This window comes from Melospiza georgiana, chromosome 11, assembly GCF_028018845.1.
Source record: "Melospiza georgiana isolate bMelGeo1 chromosome 11, bMelGeo1.pri, whole genome shotgun sequence".
Taxonomy (NCBI): Eukaryota; Metazoa; Chordata; class Aves; order Passeriformes; family Passerellidae; genus Melospiza; species Melospiza georgiana.
In genome coordinates this window covers 572,840-598,742 of record NC_080440.1, presented here as the reverse complement: position 1 = coordinate 598,742, position 25,903 = coordinate 572,840, and the positions used below count along the sequence as shown (strand labels likewise).

At 53.4% G+C, this 25,903-nt stretch overlaps 1 protein-coding gene across 2 annotated transcripts in view; it reads right to left on the bottom strand.

The window, feature by feature from the left end:
- SRGAP3 (SLIT-ROBO Rho GTPase activating protein 3) overlaps nucleotides 1-25,903 on the bottom strand; it is a 68,760-nt gene that overhangs the window by 36,021 nt on the left and 6,836 nt on the right. For both annotated transcript variants that reach the window (XM_058031664.1, XM_058031665.1), the window contains exons 2-3: nucleotides 3,612-3,804; nucleotides 241-403 (exon numbers count right to left, since the gene is read on the bottom strand). In XM_058031664.1, the coding sequence (XP_057887647.1) occupies nucleotides 241-403; nucleotides 3,612-3,804 (356 nt within the window). The remainder of the gene's footprint in view (nucleotides 1-240; nucleotides 404-3,611; nucleotides 3,805-25,903) is intronic.

Sequence of the window (25,903 nt, the reverse complement as noted above, 5' to 3'; positions counted from 1 at the left end):
AGAAGTCAGCCTGTTTCCACCTCTCCCTTCTCTGGCACTGACACTGTGAGCACCAGGTCACACCTCACACTCCAGATGTGACAGGTCAAGATCTCAGTTTCCTTCAAACTCCAGGATAAATACTACCTGGAACGACTTTAGCGATAGTCCCTTGCAAGGTTTGCTCTGCAACACTGATAACAATTCTATTTTAGACTAAACACCAGGATGGAGGCTCATGAAGCAAGGCTGCCCAGTCACCTTTTTGAAGAGCCTGATGACATCCTCGCTGATCTGGGACAGCCGGACGATGACATTGTTCATGAAGATGTCGTTCAGCGTGGCGTGGTCTCGGCTCTCCCGACGCGTCTGCGTCAGAACCAGGTACCAGCAGTTCACAGGGGACAGCAGGTGCTGATCTTTCCTAGAAAATTGTGGAAAAGTAAAATCAAAAATGCCAGGTGAACACATCAAAAAGGCACCCGTTTTCAAATGAACGCTGTGGGCACATCACCTCCCTCCCCTGCACACAGCCACTGAGATCTGGGGCATGATCTCCTCTTCCAGCTGTACCAGCCCTGCCACACAGGGATGTCCAGTGCCACACAAGCACCTGTGCCACGCCAGGCCCCCAGCCAGCCCCTTCCCAAACTGTGCTCTGGCAGATGGCTCACGAGAAGAGACATCCCTGGAAAGGGAGAGAGTTTTGCTCGTTCTTTCCCCTCACCGTACAAATACAGCTGTCACTGCTGCAGAATGGCCCCTTGCCCCCCAGTACACTGTGCTGGCCTTAGTGCACTGAAAAATGCTCACAAGAGGGTTCTGCATCCAATGTTACCTCAGAGTGTCTGTGCACAACATGAACACACCCAGGTATGCTGCGGGGGACAGCATGGACCCTGCAGAGCCCTGTGCATGCCCACACAGACAGAACAACGGCCTGCAGACAGCAGGACGAGCCCTGGCCCTGCAGGCACCACGATGGCCAGAGGCAGGGCTGGGCACAGCCCGCTGCACACGGCTGCACGGGGACAAAGGGAATGCCGAGAGTCACAGCCTCATCACAACAATGACACACGTGAGCAGCTGGGGAAGGGCTGCAGATGGGCCTGCTAGGGGCAGGTACACAGCAGGCTGGAAGACAGAAATGTATCAAGGGAATCGATGGACATGGAATGGACAGTGAGGACTCAGCAGGGGAGAGCACTGAAATCAAGCTGACCCAATTAACACCACCAACACCAGCACTTGTGCCCAAGTCCTTCAGAACCATGGAGAACCACTTGTCACCTGTGGACACTGCACAGCAGCAGCTTCTAGAACTGCAAGCAATGCTAAGTCCCAGTACTGCTCTGAGCTAATGGGTGAGGCCAGACACCCCCTGAGCCTCTGTGGGCCCCACCTCTGAACCAGAGCTCCTTCAATTCCTTGGTGCACAGCACAGCACCCAGCACCACACAAGCAACACACAACAGCCAGATGCCAAAAGGACAGAGACGATCTGAACAGCAACTCATCAGCAGCAGAGCTTGGCATAAGACAGCAGTAAAGCCTCACACCAGAGAGACCCAGTAAACAGATTAAACGGGATTTAGTAATATGGAATAAATAGGATTTAGCAATGTAACAGCAAAAATCACTGCTCTTGCAGCTGAAACAGGAAAAAAATCACCAGGGGTTAGAGGAAGAAACAGACTGTGAAGAGCCTGAGGCTGGTGAGGAGAAGGGCAGCAAGCAGGCAAAGCCCAGGCTCTGTGAAAGGCACTGAACAGCAGCTGCAGCCTTTGGCCACTGAACTGAAGGACATGAGTTTCACCTGGAACAAAGGGCACAGCTCCAGCTGAGAGACTTTCACAGACACCGCTGGCAGAAACAGAGACGGGGACAAACACTGTGGCCCAGGAGGCAAAGGTGGAGAGCTCGGGCTCAGGTGCTGCAAGGAGAGCAGCCAGGAGCAGCACCCGGCTCCACGCTGCCAGTGCTGCCACACGGTCCCAGGGCACAGACTGTGCTGGGCACGGGGCACACAGCCTGCTGGATACAGGGCACACAGCCTGCCGGGCACAGCTCTGCTGGGCACAGGGCACACATCCTGCTGGGTACAGGGCACACAGCCTGCCGGGCACAGGGCACACAGCCTGCTGGGCACAGGGCACACAGCCTGCTGGGCACAGCTCTGCTGGGCACAGGGCACACATCCTGCTGGGTACAGGGCACACAGCCTGCTGGGCATAGTCCCTACATCCTGCTGGGCACAGCTCATGCTGGGCACAGGGCACACAGCCTGCTGGGCACGGGGCACACAGCCTGCTGGGTACAGGGCACACAGCCTGCTGGGCATAGTCCCTACATCCTGCTGGGCACAGCTCATGCTGGGCACAGGGCACACAGCCTGCTGGGCACGGGGCACACAGCCTGCTGGGTACAGGGCACACAGCCTGCTGGGCATAGTCCCTACATCCTGCTGGGCACAGCTCATGCTGGGCACAGGGCACACAGCCTGCTGGGCACGGGGCACACAGCCTGCTGGGCACAGGGCACACATCTTGCCGGGCACGGGGCACACAGCCTGCCGGGCACAGCTCATGCCGGGCACGGGGCACACACCCTGCTGGGCACAGCTCCTGCACTGCCCGTGCTGCCCAGTGAGACCCCGCGCCCCCAACACCACCAGGAGAGCCGGCTGTGGCAGGGGACACAACGAGGCACAGCAGCTGCCAAGCCCAGCACGAGCACCAAGCGTGGCCCCACAGAGCCCAGCCGGGCCCCTCTGGCCTGGCACACACGGCGAGCAGGGACCAGCCCCCAGGGGCGAGGGGCAGCGGCCTCCACAGGGCCTTGAGGTCACCAGCCAGCAGAATGGCACAAGCCAGTATCCCCACCACAGAGCAGTCACCTCCAAAATGAAATTCTGAGTCAAGGTTGTTTTTCTTTCTATTTTTTTCAGATATTTTCTGGTTTAGCCAAGCTCACAAGTGTGGTTAAACTGAAAAGAAGCTGCTTTTGAAAACACATATTTACATATTCATGGATTTCACAATTGCATCACTGGTTTGATTCTCACACAATCCCAGGACTCAGTTCATATTTCCTACTTCAAAGCTTTGTTTCACAATATTTCCACTAAGGATCTGCCTCCCTCCAACACCATACGGCTAAGCACAGAAAAAGCACACACTTTATTGCAAATAAAGTGCAGTAAACTCCATTTCCAGAAACTGCTTCCAACCCTGAGCCTGCCAGCGAGCTTGCATGAAACACACAGCACCTGGACAGCTGATGACTGGGCTACACAAAAAAACCAGGGCTATAGACCAGGCCCACCACTATTTGCACAATCAAATCAGTGGCTGAATTCATGACCCTTCAAAAAATCAAGGGGTTTGACTCCTTCCCAGTCCCCAGTTCCTATTTTATTGTATTGCTCAGGAAGTGCAATTCACACAGCACAGGTCAGCGATGCTGTGGTGGAAGTCTTGGACAGACAAATGTCCAAATGTTCCTTCTGTGAGCCCCACAGGAACGAGACAGACACGGTCCCGGCTGATGTGACTTCACTCCGCTTTAGGACCGCGATGCCACAGAGCACCCCCGGTGCCCACAGCAGCCCTGCCCCTGCAACAGCCACTCACTTGAACTGGTGCTCCCTGGAGCTGCGGATCTTGGAGGAGAAGCGCTCGGCCAGCTTCTCCAGGCTGCGCGAGTACTCCAGCTCGATCTCGGCCTTCCTGCGGAAGAACTCCTGCAGGTCCTGCAGCAGCTGCAGCCGCGACTCCGACTGCTGCTCCAGGCATTTGAACTGCTCCACCAGCTGCGTTCGGATCTCTGCAGGCACAGCACAGGACAGGAACAAGACATCAGCTACAGACACTGGCCAGGAGGGTTCTCCTCCCTTGTCCCAGAGCGAACAGCACAGCTCTGCTGGAGCTCCCTCCAGGCCCTGAATTCACCCAGGGCTCAATAAGGCCACGGGATCTGCTGCCCAAGAGAGAGCACAACAGTGCCACCAACCAGCCTCACATTAAACCTTATTCTTTGTCAAAACAAACGGTCTTACCACACTGAGACCAACCCCAGAGCTCTCAATTGCCTTTTGAAACCAGGAAACCATATTTCTATCTGTCTGGTACTACCTGAAATCACACACTATTCTCATATAAACTAACATTTTATTTCTTGATAAATGTCCGTGTGAATACCTTCAAGACAGCCGGCACTGACCTTAAGGAAGCTGGCACTGCCATGCACCCTTCTCTCACCCCATTGTTGTTGCCAGTTTAACAACAAATCCAACCCAGCTTTGGCTCAAAGGCTTAAAAACTCTTTCACACCCTCCAAATCCCGGCTCAGAAACACCAAAGGTTTCATCTGTTCCGCGTTTATTTGCTTTCCTCTGAGGACCTTCAGACAGCAGGACAGAAACACACTGCAGCCCCTGTGACCTTTCCCCAGGTGGGCTCAGCAGCACTGGAGGTGCCTGTGGAGCGTGGGATGGGCTCCTCGGGCAGCTGGTGTCACCTGAGGCAGCTGGTGCCTCCTGCAGCACCTGGGTCCCTGCTGCATCCTGCAGGAACAGCACTGCAGGAACAGCTGGGCTCCAGTGCTGGCCCCGCCCGGCACTGTCAGAACCCAGCTCCTCGGCTGCAGATCCCCCACACAGGGGATGCTGATCCCAGCAAGACAGGCAGGGAAGCTCCGGAGAGCTGCTCACAGGCACAGCCAGAGCCCTTGCCCTGTGCAAGAGAAGCCACACAGCACCTGTGGCACAGGATGTGATGGAAATATACCTCCCCAACTCCTCCCAACCCGGGCAGGGTTTCTGCAGCTCTGTGAAGTGCACCTGGCCAGGAGCCTGTGCAGGAGCTGCTCACTCTCCCTGGAGCACAGCTGAGCTCTGCATGAGGGCGTGTGCAGAACTGAAGGGAGAGGGAAAACGAGACTAGACCACAGGAAAATCTATTCAAAGTGAGAACAATTGGGCTGAGCTGGCAGCAGGGGCAGCTGCACAGCAGAGGGATCAGAGGAGCTGGAATGGCAGGGGTCATGATGGAACGGGCCCACGCGCTGCCTCCCTGCTCCCAGAGCCCCCGGGCACAGGGGAGAGCAGCCCCAGCTCCCCACCACCACTCACCCTGCCCTGCAGAAGGCAGGTGGGCACGGCTGAGGTGAGGCAGCTCCTGCACCTGCTCACCTTGAGACCCTCCACTCCTCCCCTCATGTGCCCAGACCAGCCATGGCACTTGTGGCCATTTCAGTCCACCTACAGAAACAGCCTCTTTAACGTTCCTAACAGCTGTACAAGCAACCCACCACACACAGGATGTCCTTTGCCTTCCCTAAGGTTTGTAAGATCTGTTTTTCTCACTTTGCTCACCTGACACTGGTGAGCAGCCAAAGGCCCCAGCAGAGGAGGATGGTGAGGCAGAGCAGGGATGCTCAGCACAGCTGCTGCCTCTGCCCAGACACGGCTTTCCCTGGCACTCTGGGCATCTGCTGCACACACACACACTGACACCAGTCCTCACTCACAGCCAGCTGCAGAACTCCAGAATGAAGGACAATTCCACTCCACTGAGAATGCTAGAGATACCTTCAAAAGTCAAATTCTCTGCTAAAAGAATGCGGGAATGGATGGTAAATTGCAAATGAGGTCTCACAACAACTTGTATCAGTGCCTCAGTCTTTATTCTCTCTGTTCCCAGTTTGCTGGAGCCCAGCTCTCTCTGTCCCTGGCACACTTTGACCTTTGTCAACAGAATTTCTTTGTTTTTCCTATGCCCACAATGTGTTGATTTGACACTTCTGTTTCCTTGCAGGAGGTCAGCCAGGTCAGTGCCAGCCCAGCACTCAGAGGCAAAGGACAGGCCCTGTGGGCACAGGGTGCTGCCAGCTGTGACCCTAAAGCCACCCAGTGACAAGCCATCACACCAACAGTGGAGACGGGCACTGATCCCAGGGCTGCTGCTGCATGCTAAATGGGAAGGGCTGTGTAGAAAACAAAATGCAAAGCTGCTGGCATCACCACTGCAAAGACAGACATGGCAGCAGAGAGAAGGACACTGCTCAGTGCTCCAAGGGTCCCTGACGGTCACCACGCCAGGGGACAGCGCCAACAGCTCCTGCACTGCTTGCAGCCATGCTGCATGCATCCTGTCCCTTGTGGGGGGATCCACAGGCCTGCAATTCCAACCTTCAACCAACTGCTCTCCACGGTAGATAATCTTCCCTTCAGCACCAAACCCCAAAACTTTACCTTTGGCTCTTCAGCTGGCATCAGCCACCATGGAAGCCAACCCCAGCAGAAGGACAGCAGGATACCCTGCAGAGCTCATGGACAGGCAACACAAGGGAAGTTCACAGGCAAACACGGTGAAAAGCAGGCAGTGGAAAATCCTGGGCAGTTAACACTTGCAAAGCCCGGAGCCTAGACTGACACAGGGGAGCCAGGGGAGCCTGCAGGGCGGGCTGGGTGCTGCAGCAGCCCGCACAGCCTTCCCCAGCCCGCACAGCCCACAGCCTGCCCCAGCCCGCACAGCCTGCCCCGGCCCGCACAGCCCACACAGCCTTCCCCGGCCCGCACAGCCCACACAGCCTGCCCCAGCAGCTGCGGACCGGAGCCCCCTCCTGCTCCTCCTGCTCCTCCAGGAGATGGGTTTGGCACAGCACCCCCTCCGCAGCCCCGAGCCGCGCTCCGGCTGCTCAGACAGGGCCACACAAAGGCGGAGGTTTCTCTAGCAACGGGCTGGGACAGGGCAGCCGGAGCCGTGCCCCTCCCGAGCCGGCGGCAGCGGCACAAAGCCGGGTACGGAGCTCCGGCCACCCCCGGCACAAAGCCCGGCTCGGAGCTGGGGCGCTGCCCGCACACCCCGGCTGCTCCACCGCGCTGAATTATCCCAATCATCCATCCAGGAGAACAGCGTTGTCACGGATCCTCCCGCCGGGCAGCCTGAGACAGCCGCTCCTCTAACATATGCTTCACCCCACTGATTTGTGACAAGTGAGAAAATATGCTTGGCAACAAAAGCCTTATTTTCTCACAACTGGGATTAGACCCAATAGTTCATTGCAAATATAGCACAGCAAGCTGGACTCAGGGAGGATCCAATTCTTACATAAATACAACACACTAACAAGACCATTTGACTCTCAATTGTTTTTATGTCCCCTTCAGAGAATCCTTGTCCTGCCCTCCCTAAAAGTCCAGCCCTCTCCATAACAGAAATACCTTGGGTGCATTTTCCAGCGCTTTGTCACCCCATGTGTGACCAGCACACGCGGTTTCCCCTGGAGAGCCCTCACACACAGAGCTGATGCAGCTCCTGGATCCACTGTGGAACCCCAGCCAGCGCTCCTTCCAGCAGGAGAGCCCCAGCTGCGGGCAGGGAAGCCAGCAGAGCCCCAGAGTGTGGGCTCTCGGTGCCATGCCCAGGAGCCAGGCCCAGCCCCAGGCTGGCAGGGGATTCTTCAGAGCCCACACGTGTCCCTGGCAGTGCTGGCACCTCGGGCACTGCCTGCCCTGCACGCAGCTCCGTGGCTGGCAGCAGCAGCAGAGGGATGCCGGGGATGGGCACTGCACCCTCCCGGCAGGGCTGCAGCCAGCAGAGGCTTTGCCAGGCCCCAGCAGTGACAGCGCTGGGCCCCGACAGCCACGGAGCTGCAGGCCCACGGCCTGGAGCATCCACAGACAATTGCCGGGGTGCCTCCATCAGTACTGGGGAGCAGCCGGAGGGGACCTGCAGAGAAAGCAAACAGCCCAAAGCTGCCCAGGCCTCCCCTCTCCTTCCCTCCGTGTGATTAGTAACATCACTGCCTACACAAAGACAAGAGATACGGCTCCTGGTAAAACAAAGAACAAGACAAGCCTTTTATCTGAAAGGAGTGCTCCTGCTTAAAAAAAAAAAAAAAAAAAAAAAAAAAAAAAAGAGAAAGGAAAACACTTCTCTCCAGTATGAAAACAACTCCTGTGGCACTGGCATTTTTCAGTATTTTCATGTGTGTTTGTAATCCTCAGCCCGTGCCGCAGCCCTTTGAGTGCACAGCCCCAGTTTTCCCTCACCCACACCACGACTCGCTGGGCTGTGAGGCAACAACTTCATCTGCAGCCACTGAGAAGGGAAGTGAAAGATAGCCTATCTTGAACCCAGGGACTTCTCTCCTGGGAAACCCCTGCCCTGGAGCAGCCCCTGTTTAATGCAAAGGGCAAAGGAAGATGAGAACAGCCCCTCAATGTCCAAGAACAAATTCCACAGCTGATAGGGTGACAATGAAGCTTTGAGATGATCAATAATAAACTTAGCAAGCACAAGAAGGAGGTGGCAAAGCTGTGCCACCGAGAGGCACAGCACCAGCAATCCCCATGCTGCTCCCTTCCCTCTGCTGCCCTTGCACACGATGGTGGCCACTGCTGCTGCCAAGGCAGTGGCATTTGTCATTGACTGATACTCCACATCCACAGGAGCTACTGACAGTGGATTTCCCTTAAAAACCCTCTCTGAATGCAGATCTGAAAGCAGCCAGCCTGGCTGGTGAGGAGGTAGCAGGGAACAAGGAGTGTTTGGGGTGAAGAGAGCACCCAGTTCCTTCCACAGGCAGCACTGCCCGCATGACAGCCCGAGCTCCTGGGACACAGGAACCAAAAACCAACCAAAGGCATCCAAACAGTGGCTACTGTTAATTTCAGCTGAGCCTCAAGGCCAAACTTCCCACAGATCAAGAGTGAGAACAGATATAATGGTGTGCTGCAATTATGTCCAATTTAGAACAGAAACAGCACTTCAAACCACACATCATGTGTGCCAGATGGGAGGAGAGCTGGCCACAAGAGTGCCCAGACCAGGCACCAGTGCCAAGCACAGCTTCCCTAGCTCTGGAACAGCAGGGCAGCCGCCCCTCCAGGGTCTCTCATCTCCTGGACAATCCAGGGATGCACGCTCCTTCCTCTCTGACACTAAGGAGAGGGCAAACCTGCTTGCAGAGGAAATCCTCACTGGCATGGGAGCTGGTTTGTTTCACTCGGCACCACTCACAGAAATGAGCCAGACTGACCCAAAGGGGTTCTTTTCCCTGCCTCTCTCTGTGAAGAGAGGCACGAGCAGAGCTGGAGCCTGGCAGCAGGTACTGACCCAGGTCCTTGTCAAATGCAGGGCACAGGACCAGCACAGGCACAGCTGCACGCTGTGTCCCCTCCAGGGAGCACCCAAAGGTCCAGAGCCACCCCAGCACTGCTTCACTCAATCCTTGTGCGCTTGGGCTCAAGGTTCATGTCAGCAGAGAGGGCTGTGCCAGCCCACCAGACCTGGCAGGGACCCCCCAGCACGGGGACACAGCACGGGGACCCCAGCACAGGGACCCCCAGCACAGGGACCCCCAGCACAGGGACCCCAGCACAGGGACCCCCACAGGGACACAGCACGGGGACCCCCACAGGGACACTGCACAGGGACCCCCAGCACAGGGACCCCCAGCACAGGGACCCCCCAGCACAGGGACCCCCCAGCACAGGGACCCCCCAGCACAGGGACCCCAGCCCCAGTGAGAGGGCTGGCCTGGGCTGCAGCATCCTCCAGCTCCTTTTCCCACAGCCCCTGGCACCTCCTCGTTTCCCTGGGAACCGAGACTCGTCCACTTGTAATTCACAGCCTGAACCGGTCACATCTGCTGCCACTTTTGTCTGACTGCGAGCAGCACCGAGGGAGTAAATCTCATTTATTGTCCCTGCACCCTGCTGTCTGGCTATGTGGCCCTGCACTGATCATGCTGATCAATGGGAAGGAGAATTTACAGGACTGAAGTTGGAGCGAGATCCCAGAAATGCTCATTAAAAAAGACCTGGAGGAGCCTGGGGTTGGTTTTGTTGTTTGAATTTGGGTTCGTTTGTTTTGGGGTTTTTGGTGTTACATTAAAGAAGCCAAACTTTAAAGAGGTGCACCCCAAACCTCGAGCATTCCAAGATCCCTGGCAATCCCCTGCTTGCTGCCTGTGTCTTTGGGGACCCCCTTGTGCCCCACAGCCAGCCCTTCTGCACAAGCGAGCTCTGTCCCCAGGAGGAGAAGGGGGAAGGCAGAACAGCTGCCTTTGCTGAGTTTGTGCATCCTCTGGTCCTGCCTGTCAGGAATACAAGGGATGCAAAAAAGCATTAAAGAGAAAGAACCAAACAGATCTCTTGTATTTGCTCATGATTTAAGAAGAGCAAAGGAAGCATCACAAAAGCAGATGGTGGCTTTTTCCCCAGAGAAAACAGCTCTTGTGCCTGCCCTCCTGCCCAGAGCCCTCGTGTGCCCACTCGGGAGGCATGGCTGCAGAAAGGCTTTCAGCAGCTCAAAGCCCCGAAATGATGTAACCGGAGCGCCGGGCTTGCCGCTATTAACATGCAAAGGAGAACGTATTCAAACTGGGAAAGAAAGAGCTGAACAAGAATGTGAATCCTGCCCTGAGCCACTGAGATGGAATAAAGGAGAAGATCATTAAACGGTTCACTACAGCACCTCACATTCCTTAATCCAGGCATGGAAAGATTTCACACATCATTAAGAGAGTGGGGCTTTGCAGACAGTTCCTAGAGCCAGCCCCTTGTATCTGTGCAAGTTCCCCAACTCTGAACAGCCCTAACAGGATCAAATATTATACACACAAATCAGATCAGATTACCCAGCAGTGCCTTCTGGCCTGAAAAATCTGTGCATTCATGGATCCACTGAACCAATTCTCTTCCAGAGTAATACTTTACATGCATTAAAAACACAGGATAATTCCTTTTAAGAACTTTTCATCTCACATCTCAAAGTATCCTATAAGCCTCAACATCTTCCAGAAAGAGAGACAGATTGGATTACAACCTAATTTTACAGATAGGATAAAACAAGTCTTTCCTTGGGCATTTCTGCCATTGCTGTTTCCCACTGTGCCTTTCTGCAGGAGATGGGCCTGAACTTCACTTCAAGGCCAAACTGCTCCCAGTCTGAAGGGACACAGAAAACAACAAGAAAAACAAATTCCAAAGCAGTAGACTCAAACTGAGGAACCTGTAGGAATGGGCAACTCCAACAGCAGCAGTTGCCCAATTTCTCTTATTTGTTTGGTTTAATGTTCCCAAAAATACCACGGGCAGCTGGCTCCCTGGGCCCTGTACCCGGCACGGCCAGCTCCACACTGTGCCTCTGACCAAAACCTCCTGGGCATCCCCAGGGTCTGGCCCAGCTCCCTGCTGCACCTCCAGACCAAAACCTCCTGAGCATTGCTGGAGCCTGATCGTGCTTTGTGTCCTCATCACCCAGAAATGCTGCCCTTCCATGTCCTCCTGGCTAACTATCTCCACTGTGCTTTTTCAATCTCAGCACAAGGAGCTGGCCAGAGGCAAGAGCAGATGCTCTGCTCCCCGCCTCCATCAGCACTGACCAGGAGAGCCCCAGCTGCTGCCAGGGAATCAACAGTGCTGCTTCCTCCAGAGCCTCTGCCTCAGAGAGCAGCACAACGCCAGCCCAAGGCTGACACTGCTCTTCACTGCTCCTCCTCTCCAGAAAAAGCACAACATTGCAACAGCAAGGGAAAGCTGTGCGCGACCAATGGAAGTGCATCACTGTCACCAGATCCAGCCAGCCTGGAACGTGCAGACAGGAAACAAACGTAGGGAGGGATTGCACCTCCCCAAAACCAGCACGACCCTCCCCAAAGGCTGCAAACGCAGCCTCAGGCGGCACCAGCGGTCCTGGGGGGTTTCAGGGTGAACAAAGACCTGCAGAACCTCACTGCTGCAGTGCAGAAGGACGGATATTCACATGGATATTCAGAAGGTAACAGACATGCAATGCAGCATCCAGCAGACTGTCTCCAAAGGGCTTTCCACACCAGACAGGACCCAGCCCAATACTTCACAGCCTCCTCATGAATTCGTCATTTACTACAGACCTGGAGCAAGTTCCAGACTGCAGACAGCTTTGCTTGAGGCTAATAATATGTTCTACATTGGGATCACTGGGTTGTGCAGCTGCCACCCACAAAGCAGAGATTATTCATTTCTTCAGTACCAAGTGATTGTGCTCCTGCCTTCTAAAGAAGGGTAAATCAGCATAAAGCATATTGTCTGCTCTCACCATCTTCCCCAGCATCCCATTTATTAGTGGGTGCAGAACCAGATGGTTATAGATAAACAACACCAAAGAAAATGCAGAAATAGCCTGGTGTAGTACAGGAGTGTTAAATTCCCCCCCAGAAATAAGAAAGGGCATTAAAGGTACTTGGGCAGCTCCAGGGGAAGCGAGCCAGCAGACAAATGCAATCCATATGCACCAGTGTGCACAGCTTTTCCTGAAGCACTATCAGGACAGAAAGGGCTCCTGCAGCTGCAGCTCTGGCTAAAGTCAGCTGTCACTGCAGGTGTCCATCACTTCCAGAAAATAATCCCTCAGATATTTCAGCTGATTCCCTTGGTATGCAGAGCAGAGCTGCTGCAGCACTGCTCCTGCAGGACTCTCCTGCCATGCTTGCTATGTGTCACACGTGTATGGAAGAGAAGATATAGATGTAAACATTCCAGCATTCCTTCTGTCAAAGCACTGTTTTCTTTAAAATTCCCCTCTTTCTCTTCTGCCCCCACTCTGACGTGCAGAGTTCTCCAATTCTCTGAATTCACATCCCTTCATACAAGGGAAAGTACGGGGCTCACAGCGTGGCTGAGGCACAGCCAGGTTAATGACACAGGTTAACTGAAACGAGTAATGCATCATCCTGGTGGGGGGAGCCTTTAAACAAAGACTGGCATTTGTTTATTTATGTGAACTGTTACTGAGGGCAGACTAAGCCCTATTCAGATCTCCCTGACAGGGTCAGCTGGCAGGTGCCATGGCCTGGCCCAGGGCTGCTGGGTGAGAAGGCACGTGGGGTGTGCTGGGGCAGTCTGTGCCCTGTGGGGTGTGCTGGGGCAGCTTGTGCCCTGTGCCTAGGGCACCCTGTGCCCCGTGGGGTGTGCTGGGGCAGCCTGTGCCCTGTGGGGTGTGCTGGGGCAGCCTGTGCCCCATGGGATGTGCTGGAGCAGCCTGTGCCCTGTGCCTGGGGCAGCCTGTGCCCTGTGGGGTGTGCTGGGGAAGCCTGTGGGACGTGCTGGGGCAGCCTGTGCCCCATGGGATGTGCTGTGCTGGAGCAGCCTGTGCCCCTGGCAGGCCTTGGCACCCTGTGCCCTGTGTCCTATGGCTGGGGCAGCCTGTGCCCCGTGGGATGTGCTGGAGCAGCCTGTGCCCCTGGCAGGGCTGGCAGCCGTGCCTGAGCCCTGGGCTATGGACACGGCTGCCTGTCCTGCACAGCACTGCTGCCAGCCTGCCCTCCCTGAGCTGTGAGGCTGCGGCTGCAGCCCAGCAGCACTGCTGCACTGCCCAGCTGCAGTGGCCGTGCCCAGCTGGCAGCAGGAGTGCTCGCCCACACGGGTGCACAAACAGGCACAGCGCTGGCCGAGCCCAGCAGAGAGCCCGGTCCTGGGCATGCCACAGAGCTGCTGTCTGCCTCGCTCCCAGCTCCTTCCTGAGCAGATTGCTAATTGCTCCTGATTTTTGCTCTTCTAAAATAAGCTCAGACCGCAATCTGCATAAATGCTGCAGGAAGAGTAATGAACTGCCCGCCCACCTGAAATGCAGACTGGAGCAGAACACACAGGAGACAGAAGGATGGAAGGAGCCACCAGCAACCCTCACCGTGCCACTGCCACCCCATCTGAGGACAGGGAGAGCAGGGGGGACATGGGGACTGGTCCAAATAAAGCCATGGACTTCTACCTAATCTAAGGACTGGAAACAAAGACTAGATGGAAGCACAAGAAGCACTGGATCATTCTGGCAAGCAGGGACAGCAGAGGGGAGCATGTCAGTGGGCACAGCCCTGCAGGAGTGGGAGAGCAGAGAAATTAAAAATTAAACCTGTCAGCCCCTGGTTTCTACCATTTCTTTAAAAAATACATGGCTGCAGATGTCCAAGGTGTAAAAGGAAGCATTTACATACATAAACCTCCCCACAAATAAACATCTCATTACTTTATCACTAGATAATCTTCAATTGCAAAAACACATCAGAACATTATTTTGCCCTTAATCTTTGTGAATTTTCAGCAGTTCCATGCACGTCCCCAACCTGCAGCATGCAGGCACTGCTCCCCTGACTCTGTATCTCCCAAAAACACCACACAGAGACAGTTAACACAGACTTTGTTTTAAAACTCTGCTTAAAAGGTTTGTTTACTGCGAACTGTCCCTGCAGGGTGCTGGGAATACAGATGCACAAGAACAGCAGTGCTTGCTCCAGCGCAGGGGAAGTGCCTGTACACCTGCACAAGCTCCCCCTGCCACCAAAGCACCGCTGAGTCACCTGTTCTGGCTTTTTCTTCATCTAAGGGAGAACCTAGGAAAACCAACCATTTAAGTCTAGACTAAGCATCTGGAGAGCACCTTGTAATTACAGTTCTGGTTCTCTTCTCTCTGACAGCTTCTCAAAACACATGTGGATTCTGGTACATCCCAGAGCCTCTGCACTCCCTTCTTCCCTGGTGGCCCCCCTCAGCTGCAGCTGCTGCATCAGCTCTGGTATTTATAGCCCCTCTCTGCTGACTCACCACTGCTCCTGGCTTATTTAGAACCTGCCTTAACTACATTTACCTTTGACAGTGTCACATTTATCACTCTCGTGTGTAATTTTGACACTTTGCCCTTCCAAAACTCAGAATGCTCTGCCTCTCTCTGCAGATGGGTGGGGATGTCCAGAACTTCCTTGCCTTCCACTTTCATTCCTTTTCCCGATTTCAGGAGTTTGGGGGAACAGAACCTGGCTCAATCTGATAGAAACACTCTGAGTCAGGCAGGAGAGCTGAGGTAGCAGGGCAGCCAGCTCAGGATGCCTGCTCTGAGGCGAGGGCAGCTGAGCCCATGGGCAGCTCCTCCCCAGCCCTCCCCAGGTATCCTTCCTTCCATCTGGCCTCAGGATGTCCATCCACACCGTGCTAAAGCTGCCAACACCAACTCCCCCTGGCTGGAAAGAGATTAAAGTAAGCAGTTAGTTACAAAGGGAGAGGAAGGATTTGCTACGGGCAGGTATAAGTACACAGAGTTTAGGCAGCAGCAGTGCCTTGCACACATCACCATCTCTTAATGTGTTCTTGTTACCTATGAGTCTGTATTCCATATGGAAGTTGTTTTACCCCAGCCCTCCCAAAATCCCCTTTTGAAATGCTGAGTTTCTCTGAGCAGAAATCTTGAACTTCCCTTGGCGCTGGGATCATCCTGAGGGGTCAATACTCTCAGGCAATTTTAGCACATTTTTGGGACAGGGTTTGACATTGGAGCGGGCTTATAACAACACATGGAACTAACTGATGCTCCCTGAGCACTCCCTGCAGTGACTGACAGGCTCTCAACCCCCTCCAACCCAGCACCACACCTGCAGATCTCTGAGAATTGCTCCTTTCTCTGCTTGACCTGCATGACCAGAAAAGCTGCTTCTCCCGATTTGTCAGCCTAAGAGTGAAAAAGAAGAAAAATTACTTTCAAAAGTGTTTCTCTATCACTCTTGCATATAACAAAGCTCTCACTGACAGCTTGACAAAAATCTGGCAAAATGTTTTCCAACTGATTTAAAAAATTTCAAGAACAAAGTTGTTACACAGAAATCTCACAGTTATCAAAATACGCACTGAAATGACCTTAATAACAAGGACAAGTCAAGCTTAGCAAGAGAACTTAATGGTCTTGATATTTGCTTTGTCCAAGTAGCCTGTGGGCTCAGCTACTTTAAACATCATTTCCCGAGCCTACATAATACATGTGCAATATGTTACACTTTGGGAGCATTCCAAACACGCGCTCTCTCTTCTGCTCTACCCCTCCTGTGTTTGAAGGCATCAGCCACAATCTCAGCCCCTAAAATGGCAGAACAGGCACAGGAGTGCAGCTGCCCAGCCCAGGCTGCTCCCACAGCTCTGCCTGCTCGGGGGCAGAGCTCCCTTTGTACCTGGTGTCATTTATACCCCTCTGGTATCATTTATCCCGGGAACAGCAGCACAAAGGGGCTGCAAACAGCAGCACACAGAGGCACCTCCAACCTCTGCCTTTGGGACCCCATCACCACCCACTGCCTGCAGGAACCCTATGGAGAGTCCCTTGGGCTCCTCCCAGAGCCAGCCTTTCCTTCCTCTGCCCCATGTGTCATTCTCGTTCTCTCCCACACATCCAATTGCCCATTTTCGTGATCCTGAGCTGTGTTTAGCACCCTCTCTTCACTCAGCTGGACCTGAACTGGAGCCCAAACCTCCCCACTGTAAAATGCCATCTCTCATCTCTCATCTCTGGAGCACGATGTGCAGAGCAGGTGCGTGTGCAGACAAGAGGCAGCCTGGAAAGGTGCATGGCTCTGCTGTCCATGCACAGGGGCAGCAGCCTCAGCACATCTGGGGCTCAGCCCAGACCCCCGTGCACAGCTGTGCATCTCAGACACACAGTGGGGACGCATTTCCTCCCTGCTCCTAAACCAGCTCTGCCCACCTTGGCACAAACCAGACAAACCCACCCACGTGCACAGCTCACCATCAATGCTCAACAGCACTTCATGGACTAAAATCCCCCCTGGAATTGCACCTACTGCTGCCAAGGGGTAAGCATGGCATAGTCCAAGGAATCCTGAGGTCCCAGATAGGGGGTTTCATGAGTTCAGATCCCAAAGTGAAAGAAAACATTCACAACCTTTTTTTTTTTCAGTATTCTTTGTGATTGCTCATCCATGCTTATCAAATAATTTATAAACCAAATGAAGTACCAAAGCACTGCTGGTAGAAAACTGTATTTTCCTCTTCTCCTTATGCTGTAAACAGATTCCTTTAGTTTCAAAATTTCAAACAAATAAAGGTGGCAGCATGCTGTCACTGCTCCTCACACAAATCCCTAATTTTATGATTACATCCTGCCATCAGTGCCAGGAATAAACAGAAGTCTCCAACACTGCAGTAACTGTGTTCCTCCTTCAACACAAGCCTCTGGTGGAACAAGTCCCACTCTACCACACAGATTCAGAGCGTGTCCTCATTCCAATCTGACAGCACAAAGCTGAGGCAGTGATGAACTCAGAGGCTCACTTATTTAGCCCAAAATAATGCACATGGAATGCGGAACAGTGCATGAATGACGTGCAGCAGAATCCACAGAGCCAGCCTGAGCAGCATCCCCATTTCATATCTCCTGACAACACATTATTCCAGACTAATAGAACTGACACCCACCCCTCCCTGCATATGAAGTGTGTAACCAACCCCCTGCAAACATTCCTCAATGGAGATTTCTTCTCAGTTACTAAAATTCTGACAATGTCAGCAACATAATCCTGGAGCTATATCTGCCACAGCTCACTAGTGTTTGTTTTGCGTGCAGGAGCCATTCCTCCCATGAGACACTCCCAACGAGGGATGGCTTGTGCTCACTCCAGCAGCCAATACTGGCTGGAACCACACTGGGCTGGGGAGCTGCTCCTGCCGAGCAGCACAGCTGATCAGCCCTTGCACCAATCTGCACAGGAGCAGCTCCAGGCGCATTCGAAAAACAGAGGAATTCATCTCCCTGAACTGAGAAAACAACGCTTTAACCACTGAGGCATCACAAAGACCAACCCTGTATATGCTTGCTGCTCTCCTCCTCCAAACGTGCACGACACTGCTCAGACTGAACTGAACCCTGCCCTTTCCTGCCCTTCTCTAGGGACTACTCACTCCACATCTCTGTCTACCAAGGCACTCTTATTCCATCACATCACATTTGGCCTTCAGAGCAGCATCTGTAACCCAGAGAAAAGAACACACTCAGTACTTTTAGGCCATGAGTCTCACGTGACACTCGGATTTTTGCCTGGTTCAAAGTCAGAGAAGACTCACCCTGATTGAGAGAGCAACACTTCACAGCCCTGCTCAGGTGTGTGACCCTCTAAACAACCCAAGATCTGACTGTACTGCCCAGACCTTCTCCCATGCCAAAGAAACACGCTGGCCCTGGCCATGATGGAGACTCCAGGGCTCTTCCCTGTGGCTGAGGGCAGACGAGAATCCGCTGTACCCTCCAAGCTTCATGTGTTCCCTGATAATGAAAGCACTTGAGAGTTTAACCCTACCTGTGCAGGGACAGGCAAGGCACTTGGGAATGGTGAAATGACCTAGTACATGGTTTTGTCTGCTTTCATGCTGCACCCCCCAAAATGATGCTGTTACTTTCTGAAGGGACACAAAAGTGAGAAAAAGAGCATGATCAACTTGAAGTAGGGAGCACATTGTGGCCTTTAGCCACAACCATCAGACTGGGTTCCAATGACTGCAGTCTGAAGGGAAAAAGCTGACAGTGTCTTGACATGGTCATTACGTAAAATGCACCCTGTTTCCTCTGTGCCATATGCCTTTGATGCATTATCATTCCCACTCTTCTTGATTGCTTTTCAAAAGCCATCTAAATTAATGTGAATTGGTAAAGGGTAATTATTCCTATGAATAATCAGTGTATGCTAATAAATGCAAAACTAGGACAAAATGTTAAGTTTCAGCACTGGCTGTTCCTGTCGCTGGCGGTCCCTGGTGCAGGGGACAGCGCTGACAGCAGGACAGAGGACAGCTGTGTCCTTCCTGCAGGAGCACAGTTACCCTGCTCAGCAAAGCACACAGGAGCACGGCTCCCACTCTTTGTCTAAAGCATCCCCTTGCCAAAGACTGGCTGGGCTGCTCCTAGCAAAATCCTACAGGAATCTGTAATAAAGATACAGGAGACTCAAAAAGAGAAAGAAGCTATTACCAAGAAGAAAAAGACAGAAGATATTGCCAACAAGAGGACTCAAGCAGAGGGCTGTGTAGGCATTAGCCACGGGCTCTCAGTGTGCTGCTCCACTGATGGCAGGCAGAGCTTGGTGCCAGCACATCCCGGGTGCCCCAGACCCAGCACAGGCTGTGCCCCAGCTGTGCACCCAACATCTGTCACCTCCATCCAACCACTGAACTGAAGGGAGCCACACAGCAGCTAGGGGGGCCTCCACACACTCGTGGGATTAAACAGCACACAAGAACAAGGAGAAACCTTTAAGCCTTCTCAGTAACGGCAGGAAGCTCCAAGTGAGAACTAAGATCCTGCTCAAAATAAATGGCCATTTGGAATTCTCTGCAACTTGCATTTGCTGCCTCCTCAAAGTCACAGCATACGTTCTGGCAACATGATGGGAAACGCATTAGTGAATTACAAGAAACATTTTAAATCCAGTTAGAGACCAGCCCACCATTATTTTATTAGAGTGCTTTTTAAGAAATGTAACTTGTGACAGCACAGTGAGTCTAGAAGGGCTATTTCCCCACCTTTTGGGGACAAAAGACTGGCAGGACTCAGCACTTGCCCTGCTGAGCTCCCCCAGACTCCTCTCGAGGTCCCTGTGAGCAGCAGCAGGACCCCTCAGCCACGCTCAGAACACACAGCAGCTCCTGAACGCTCCAGCTGGAGCACTGCCAGCCTGCCTGCTTCACCTAGGATACCGCTGGGCTCCCAGAAAAACGCTGTGACTCCTCTGCTGCAATCTTCCCAGAGAATCCCGTTCCACAGGCACCAGGGAAAAGGCAGGAACCAGTCACCTCCTCCATGCACAACAACATTTAGTTTCAGTTCTGGGACAAAAGTATCAAATCAGCGAACAGGCCAGCCAGGGAGGATGTCAGATCCCCAGCACTGCAGGATTTTATCTGCACACCAGAGGAGCATATGTCGAAGATGCGTGCTCTGCCAGAAGATACAGAGACACAGAAGAGAGGCGTTGGGGAGATTTTTGGCTGAGCCAGCGTTCCCACAGTGCCAGGGGTGTCAGTGCCCTGCTGCCCTCCCCAGCACAGGGCAGCCAGCCCACAGTGCACAGAAAGCACGGAGAGCCACAGAAACCCCCTTGAAAACGCCCCAAAATCTCACTGCTGCTGCACACAGGGCACCCCGAGGGTATCTCAGCACAACACATGGGAGTTCTCCCAGGAGCCGTGTGCTGCTCTGGGACGGATGGAGGGATGGAGGGATGGATACCTGGTTTATCCCAGCACACAGAAAGCACAGAAAGCCCCTTGAAAATACCCCAAAATCTCACTGCTGCTGCACACAGGGCACAGCTGAGGGTATTTCAGCACAATACATGGGAGTTCTCCCAGGAGCCGCGTGCTGCTCTGGGAGGGATGGACGGACGGAGGGATGGAGGGAGGGATGGAGGGACGGATGGAGGGATGGACACCTGGTTTATCCCAGCACACAGAGCCACAGAAACCCCCTTGAAAACGCCCCAAAATCTCACTGCTGCTGCACACAGGGCACCCCTGAGGGTATCTCAGCACAACACATGGGAGTTCTCCCAGGAGCCGCGTGCTGCTCTGGGATGGACGGACGGAGGGATGGAGGGATGGAGGGACAGCTGGTTTATCCCAGCACACAAAGCCACAGCAGCTCTCCCCAGGCTTTATCATCATGGCCCTGTGCTCACTCCCTGCTCGGGAAAAATGACAGTATGGCCTTCAGGGAGCTAATTAAGAACACACGCTGAGCTGAGGAAGGCACAGGCTATGGACAGACTGACCGCAAGGCAAACACAGGGACGAAAACATCCAAGACCCTCACAAATAATTGTGTATTTCTAACATGCTGGAACTTTTATGATCAAACTTGAGATGCGTACTTTAAGTTTTAAAATGTAAATTATTAATAAAATTACTATCATTTCAGTGAAAAAGTAGAAGGCTACACATTAATATTTCCCAGAAATAATATCTACATATTAGTTGACTGCCTCTTACTAGGGATTAATTGCAAACTCAGCAGAATTAGTTCAGTGAAACAATCTCTCTTTAACTTAGGAGCTTTTCATTCAAATGAACACAGAAACTGAATAAAACAAAGCAGAGCAGTTGTCCAAACTAAGGAATGTTAAAGAACTCACCTAAATTTAGCCACAGATTTCATTAATAACTATAAGCAAATGAACTTTGTTTAAATTCATAGGGTTTATCCTAACAGTTTTATGTAAATTTTAATTCATTATTTTCTCTCTCCCTCTCCCAAAAAAGTATCCAATAAGTTGCCTCCAGCCAGGACATTTTACTGAGCTAAGGAACAGCTGCATTATACAGAGCTATAACTATGTTTCAAGGAAAAGATCACCAACAGGGACACGATTTTCTATTTGGATTTAAAACCAGTGCCCATGTGAACAGCACTGTACAATCCCAGGCTCCTCTGGAGCATCTCCACAGCTGGATGGTGGGGCTGGGAGGGACCTGGCCAAAGGCAGCACCCCCTCAGCAGCCCCTGGGGACCAGCACAGCCCCAGACTGCCCACAACCCTGTCAGGGTTCATCAGCACAGCCCCAGACTGCCCACAACCCCTGGCACTGTACACCAGGACTGCCTATAACCGTGTCAGGGTTCATCAGAACAGCCCCACACTGCCCACAACCCCTGGCACTGTACACCAGGACTGCCTGTAACCCTGTCAGGGTTCACCAGCACAGCCCCACACTGCCCACAACCCCTGGCATTGTACACCAGGACTCCCTGTAACCCTGTCAGGGCTCACCAGCACAGCCCCACACTGCCCACAACCCCTGGGGCAACACAAGAGCCCCCAGATTTTCAGCTTTAAACTACCATCTAGCACTAGGAGAAGGAAGAGGAAAATCAAAGGGCTGTTATTTGTCTCTAATGAATTTCAGAAAAATTCCTATGAAAAGCTGTTAACAGGAGCCAGGTACTGCTGAGAATCGGGGCAACCATGGATTATAACACAAATACCAATTTCAGCACGCTAACAGTCACCAATCACAAATATCCCATCACCAAAAGCCCACATTAATGTGGTACTAAAAATCTGAGCTAAGAGGTCAAAGAACGTTCAGAGATCTGGAGGTAAAATGGCAATGTCCTACCTCACTCCCATTGCCAGACAACTCACCCTTATGGAAAATCTTCTGTTACTATGGTGACGGGGAATCAAAAAAAACTTAGATCCATGTAAACACAGGTTTTCCTACACAGATTGCAGTATTCTGTGCTGACAGTTAATCCCAATTTATGAATTTTCAGTTATTCAGTCAACAGAGAAAAGCGAGTGATTATTCATAAATAAAAAAGTTAAAGTTCATTCCTAGATAAATCGCAATCAAAAACAGGTCTGAATTTCTCATAACAATTATTCACCATAACCAATTCGCTCACCTCCAGTTACTTGCCAAAAGCCAGACATACTTATCTCAATTACTTATTTTAGGGGGCAACTCCTCCCTGTTTTCCTTGTGCTATATTTGTTTATGTACGTATATAAACAAACATACGTATGTCTCTGTCTCCTCCCCTCTGTGGGCCACACACAGAGTAAACAAGGAACAGAGGCTGTTAGTGAAGGCTTCTGAAATTCACTATATTCAGCTTTGAACTGCTGGCCCAAGGGTGAAATCAGAACTGACTCATAATGTCTCAGTTCTTTTTTAAGCTGCAACTGAACATTCATAGGAAAACTAAAATAGTCTGAAACAGTTTCAGCTACCAGATCTGATGGTTTTTATCTCCAATGTCCCGACACCAGCCATTCATTTTTCTCCTTTTTTGAGCCTTTTCAAAGCTGAGTTCCAGGAACACACTGAAATCAGAGTCTCGCACCCCAGGCACCTTCCACCTCCTCTTGCCTACATGAACCAAGGAGGAATCTAGTCCTGCCTCGATTATCAAACAGGTTTGTGTAAGATTAGGAATCTGTCAGATTAGGAACTTCCCTCAGGTGGGGATCCTGCAGTCTGGATTCCACAGCTCGGGCAGCAGCCAAAGGGCAGAGAGCACCCACCCGAGTGGCACCCACCACCAGCCCCTTCCAACAGCCCAGGCTCCCAGCCTGCCCAAAGCCAGGGCTCCCAGCCTGCCCAAAGCCAGGGCTCCCAGCCTGCCCAGAGCCAGGGCTCCCAGCCTGCCCAAGGCCAGGGCTCCCAGCCTGCCCAGGGCCAGGGCTCCCAGCCTGCCCAGAGCCAGGGCTCCCAGCCTGCCCAGAGCCAGGGCTCCCAGCCTGCCCAGAGCCAGGGCTCCCAGCCCGCCCAGAGCCAGGGCTCCCAGCCCGCCCAGAGCCAGGGCTCCCAGCCTGCCCAGAGCCAGGGCTCCCAGCCTGCCCAGAGCCAGGGCTCCCAGCCCGCCCAGAGCCAGGGCTCCCAGCCTGCCCAAAGCCAGGGCTCCCAGCCTGCCCAGAGCCAGGGCTCCCAGCCTGCCCAGAGCCAGGGCTCCCAGCCTGCCCAGAGCCAGGGCTCCCAGCCTGCCCAGAGCCACGGCTCCCAGCCTGCCCAGAGCCAGGGCTCCCAGCCTGCCCAGAGCCAGGGCTCCCAGCCTGCCCAGAGCCAGGGCTCCCAGCCTGCCCAGAGCCACGGCTCCCAGCCTGCCCAGAGCCACGGCTCCCAGCCTGCCCAAAGCCAGAGCTCCCAGCCTGCCCAGAGCCAGGGCTCCCAGCCTGCCCAGAGCCAGGGCTCCCAGCCTCCCCAGAGCCAGGGCTCCCAGCCTGCCCAGAGCCAGGGCTCCCAGCCTGCCCAGAGCCACGGCTCCCAGCCTGCCCAGAGCCAGGGCTCCCAGCCTGCCCAGAGCCAGGGCTCCCAGCCTGCCCAGAGCCAGGGCTCCCAGCCTGCCCAGAGCCAGGGCTCCCAGCCTGCCCAAAGCCAGGGCCTCCAGCTTCCCCAAAGCCAGGGCCCCCAGCCTGCCCAGAGCCAGGGCTCCCAGCCTGCCCAGAGCCAGGGCTCCCAGCCTGCCCAGAGCCAGGGCTCCCAGCCTGCCCAGAGCCAGGGCTCCCAGCCTGCCCAGAGCCAGGGCTCCCAGCCTGCCCAGAGCCAGGGCTCCCAGCCTGCCCAGAGCCACGGCTCCCAGCCTGCCCAGAGCCACGGCTCCCAGCCTGCCCAGAGCCACGGCTCCCAGCCTGCCCAGAGCCACGGCTCCCAGCCTGCCAGCTCCAGCAGAGGTGTGCATGGCTCTCCTGTGGGCAGGGCACAGCTCTCCCAGCCCTGTGTGTGTGCATCCTTCTCCTGGCACAGCTCTCCCAGCCCTGTGTGTGTGCATCCTTCCCCTGGCACAGGTGCCCTGAGCAGGGCACAGCTCACCCAGCCCTGCGAGGTGCCAGAGGCAGCAGGCACTCGTGGAGCTGCTCTGCAGCAGCACCTCCATCACAACTCTGGCTCCACGTGGGGCCAGGACATGCACACTCTGCTTTATCTCTGCCTGGTGTGCACAGCATTTGTCACCTGAATCACTGCTTCCCCTGTCCTACAGAGAACAGCCATGCAGCAAAGCCCCAGGCGATGCCGGCACAGGAGCCCTGTGGTAGCTCAGCAGCAATCCAGGCCTCACATTGTTCTGGCAGCTCTATCAGGCGATCCACGACCAGATGGATGTATTTGTAAATAAGGCAGATCAGTTTTGTCAGGTTGTAATTGGTTTTAGAACAAGCAATTCCCACGATGACAAACAACAATTAAAGAGCCCCACAGCGCAACACCAACAGGCAGCACTTAGGGACAGCAGCACGGGGCAGCGATGGCACTGCCACCAAAGACACACGGATGGCTTCACCTGGGACAGGCCTGGCAATGCAGGAGAACAGGAAAGCTCAGCCAGGGCGATCCCAGAAGTCGAGGATGTCGGGTGCCCATTGAAGCTGCAGCTGGAGCCACGCTATCCCCTTGGCAATTCAGAGCCTGCGAGGAGCAGCCATGCTTCTGTCCTGGCAAGTCATCTGGATGCAGGCTGACAAAGAGCACACGAGCTCCTGGGAAACCTGAGACCTCACACTGGGGACAAGGAGCTCTTCCCAACACACTCTGCACACATACAGCCTGGTGAAGACTCCAAGAAAGTGAAAGAAGAGGACACTGAAGATTGTTTCTTGCTTCCAAAGGTGTACTGCCACCATGAATGGCTGCAGGCTCAGTAGTTAGATTGGTGACCATAAATGTCTTTTCCACTGTCATTGTGATGTACACCACAGACAAGGACACTGCAGCAAACTCACACTGACAATGTGACCAGCCTCCAAATTCTTGGCACACCAACAAGAACACACGCCAGAAACCAGCAGGGTTTGCACCCAGCTCTCACACAGACAGGGAAATCCTGGGGACACAACCTGGGACTCTTCCCATGGCCAGCCGCCACTAAACCCCCAATGAAGGTTTAATTCTGAAGTTACTCTTCAGCTTTGTGGCCTGCAAAATTCCTTCCTTCCATCCAGACCTTAAGAAAGGTACACCAGCTGCTTCAGGCTCCTCTCCATGCCACACAGATGACTCCTCCCTGCCCTGGACAGGCATTTAAAAGCAGGAGGAAGCTACATCCACATCACAGTCCCAGGGATGCACGAGTCCATGCTGTGTGATTAGGAGGAGAGGCAAAGAGTGTGCATTTCTTTTTCCTCTTCTTCTCACTCCCCCTTAGCTCGGAGTGACCTCTCCCACGGAACAGATTATTGTTATTTCAACAGCGCATCTCACACTGCCATCCTGCAGAACAATGGCTACACGAGTACTCTTTGTAATGATTTCACTTCCAGGGGTTTAGAATATGACATTTTCACTTACAATATGTTTACTTAGTATTTCTTTAGGAATTTTAGCAACAGTAGGTCAAGAGCGCACAAGCAGGAAAAAACATGCAGGGAAAAATGCTTTTAAAGCCATGAGTCACTCAGAACACGATCCAGCAAGGATGTTAAAAGAAACAAAAAATGCTTTGAAAGAACCTACTGTGAGTCTGATTCCAGGTTACTTGATCTATTCCAAATTAAAACTCTTTTTTGCCACACTTCCTCAGGCTCTTCCTCAGCTATCTGAAAAATCCAATTACAGTGGAGATCCTGATTTCCATGTTCATTTATTACCAGAGCAGAAGTCCCATTCACTTTA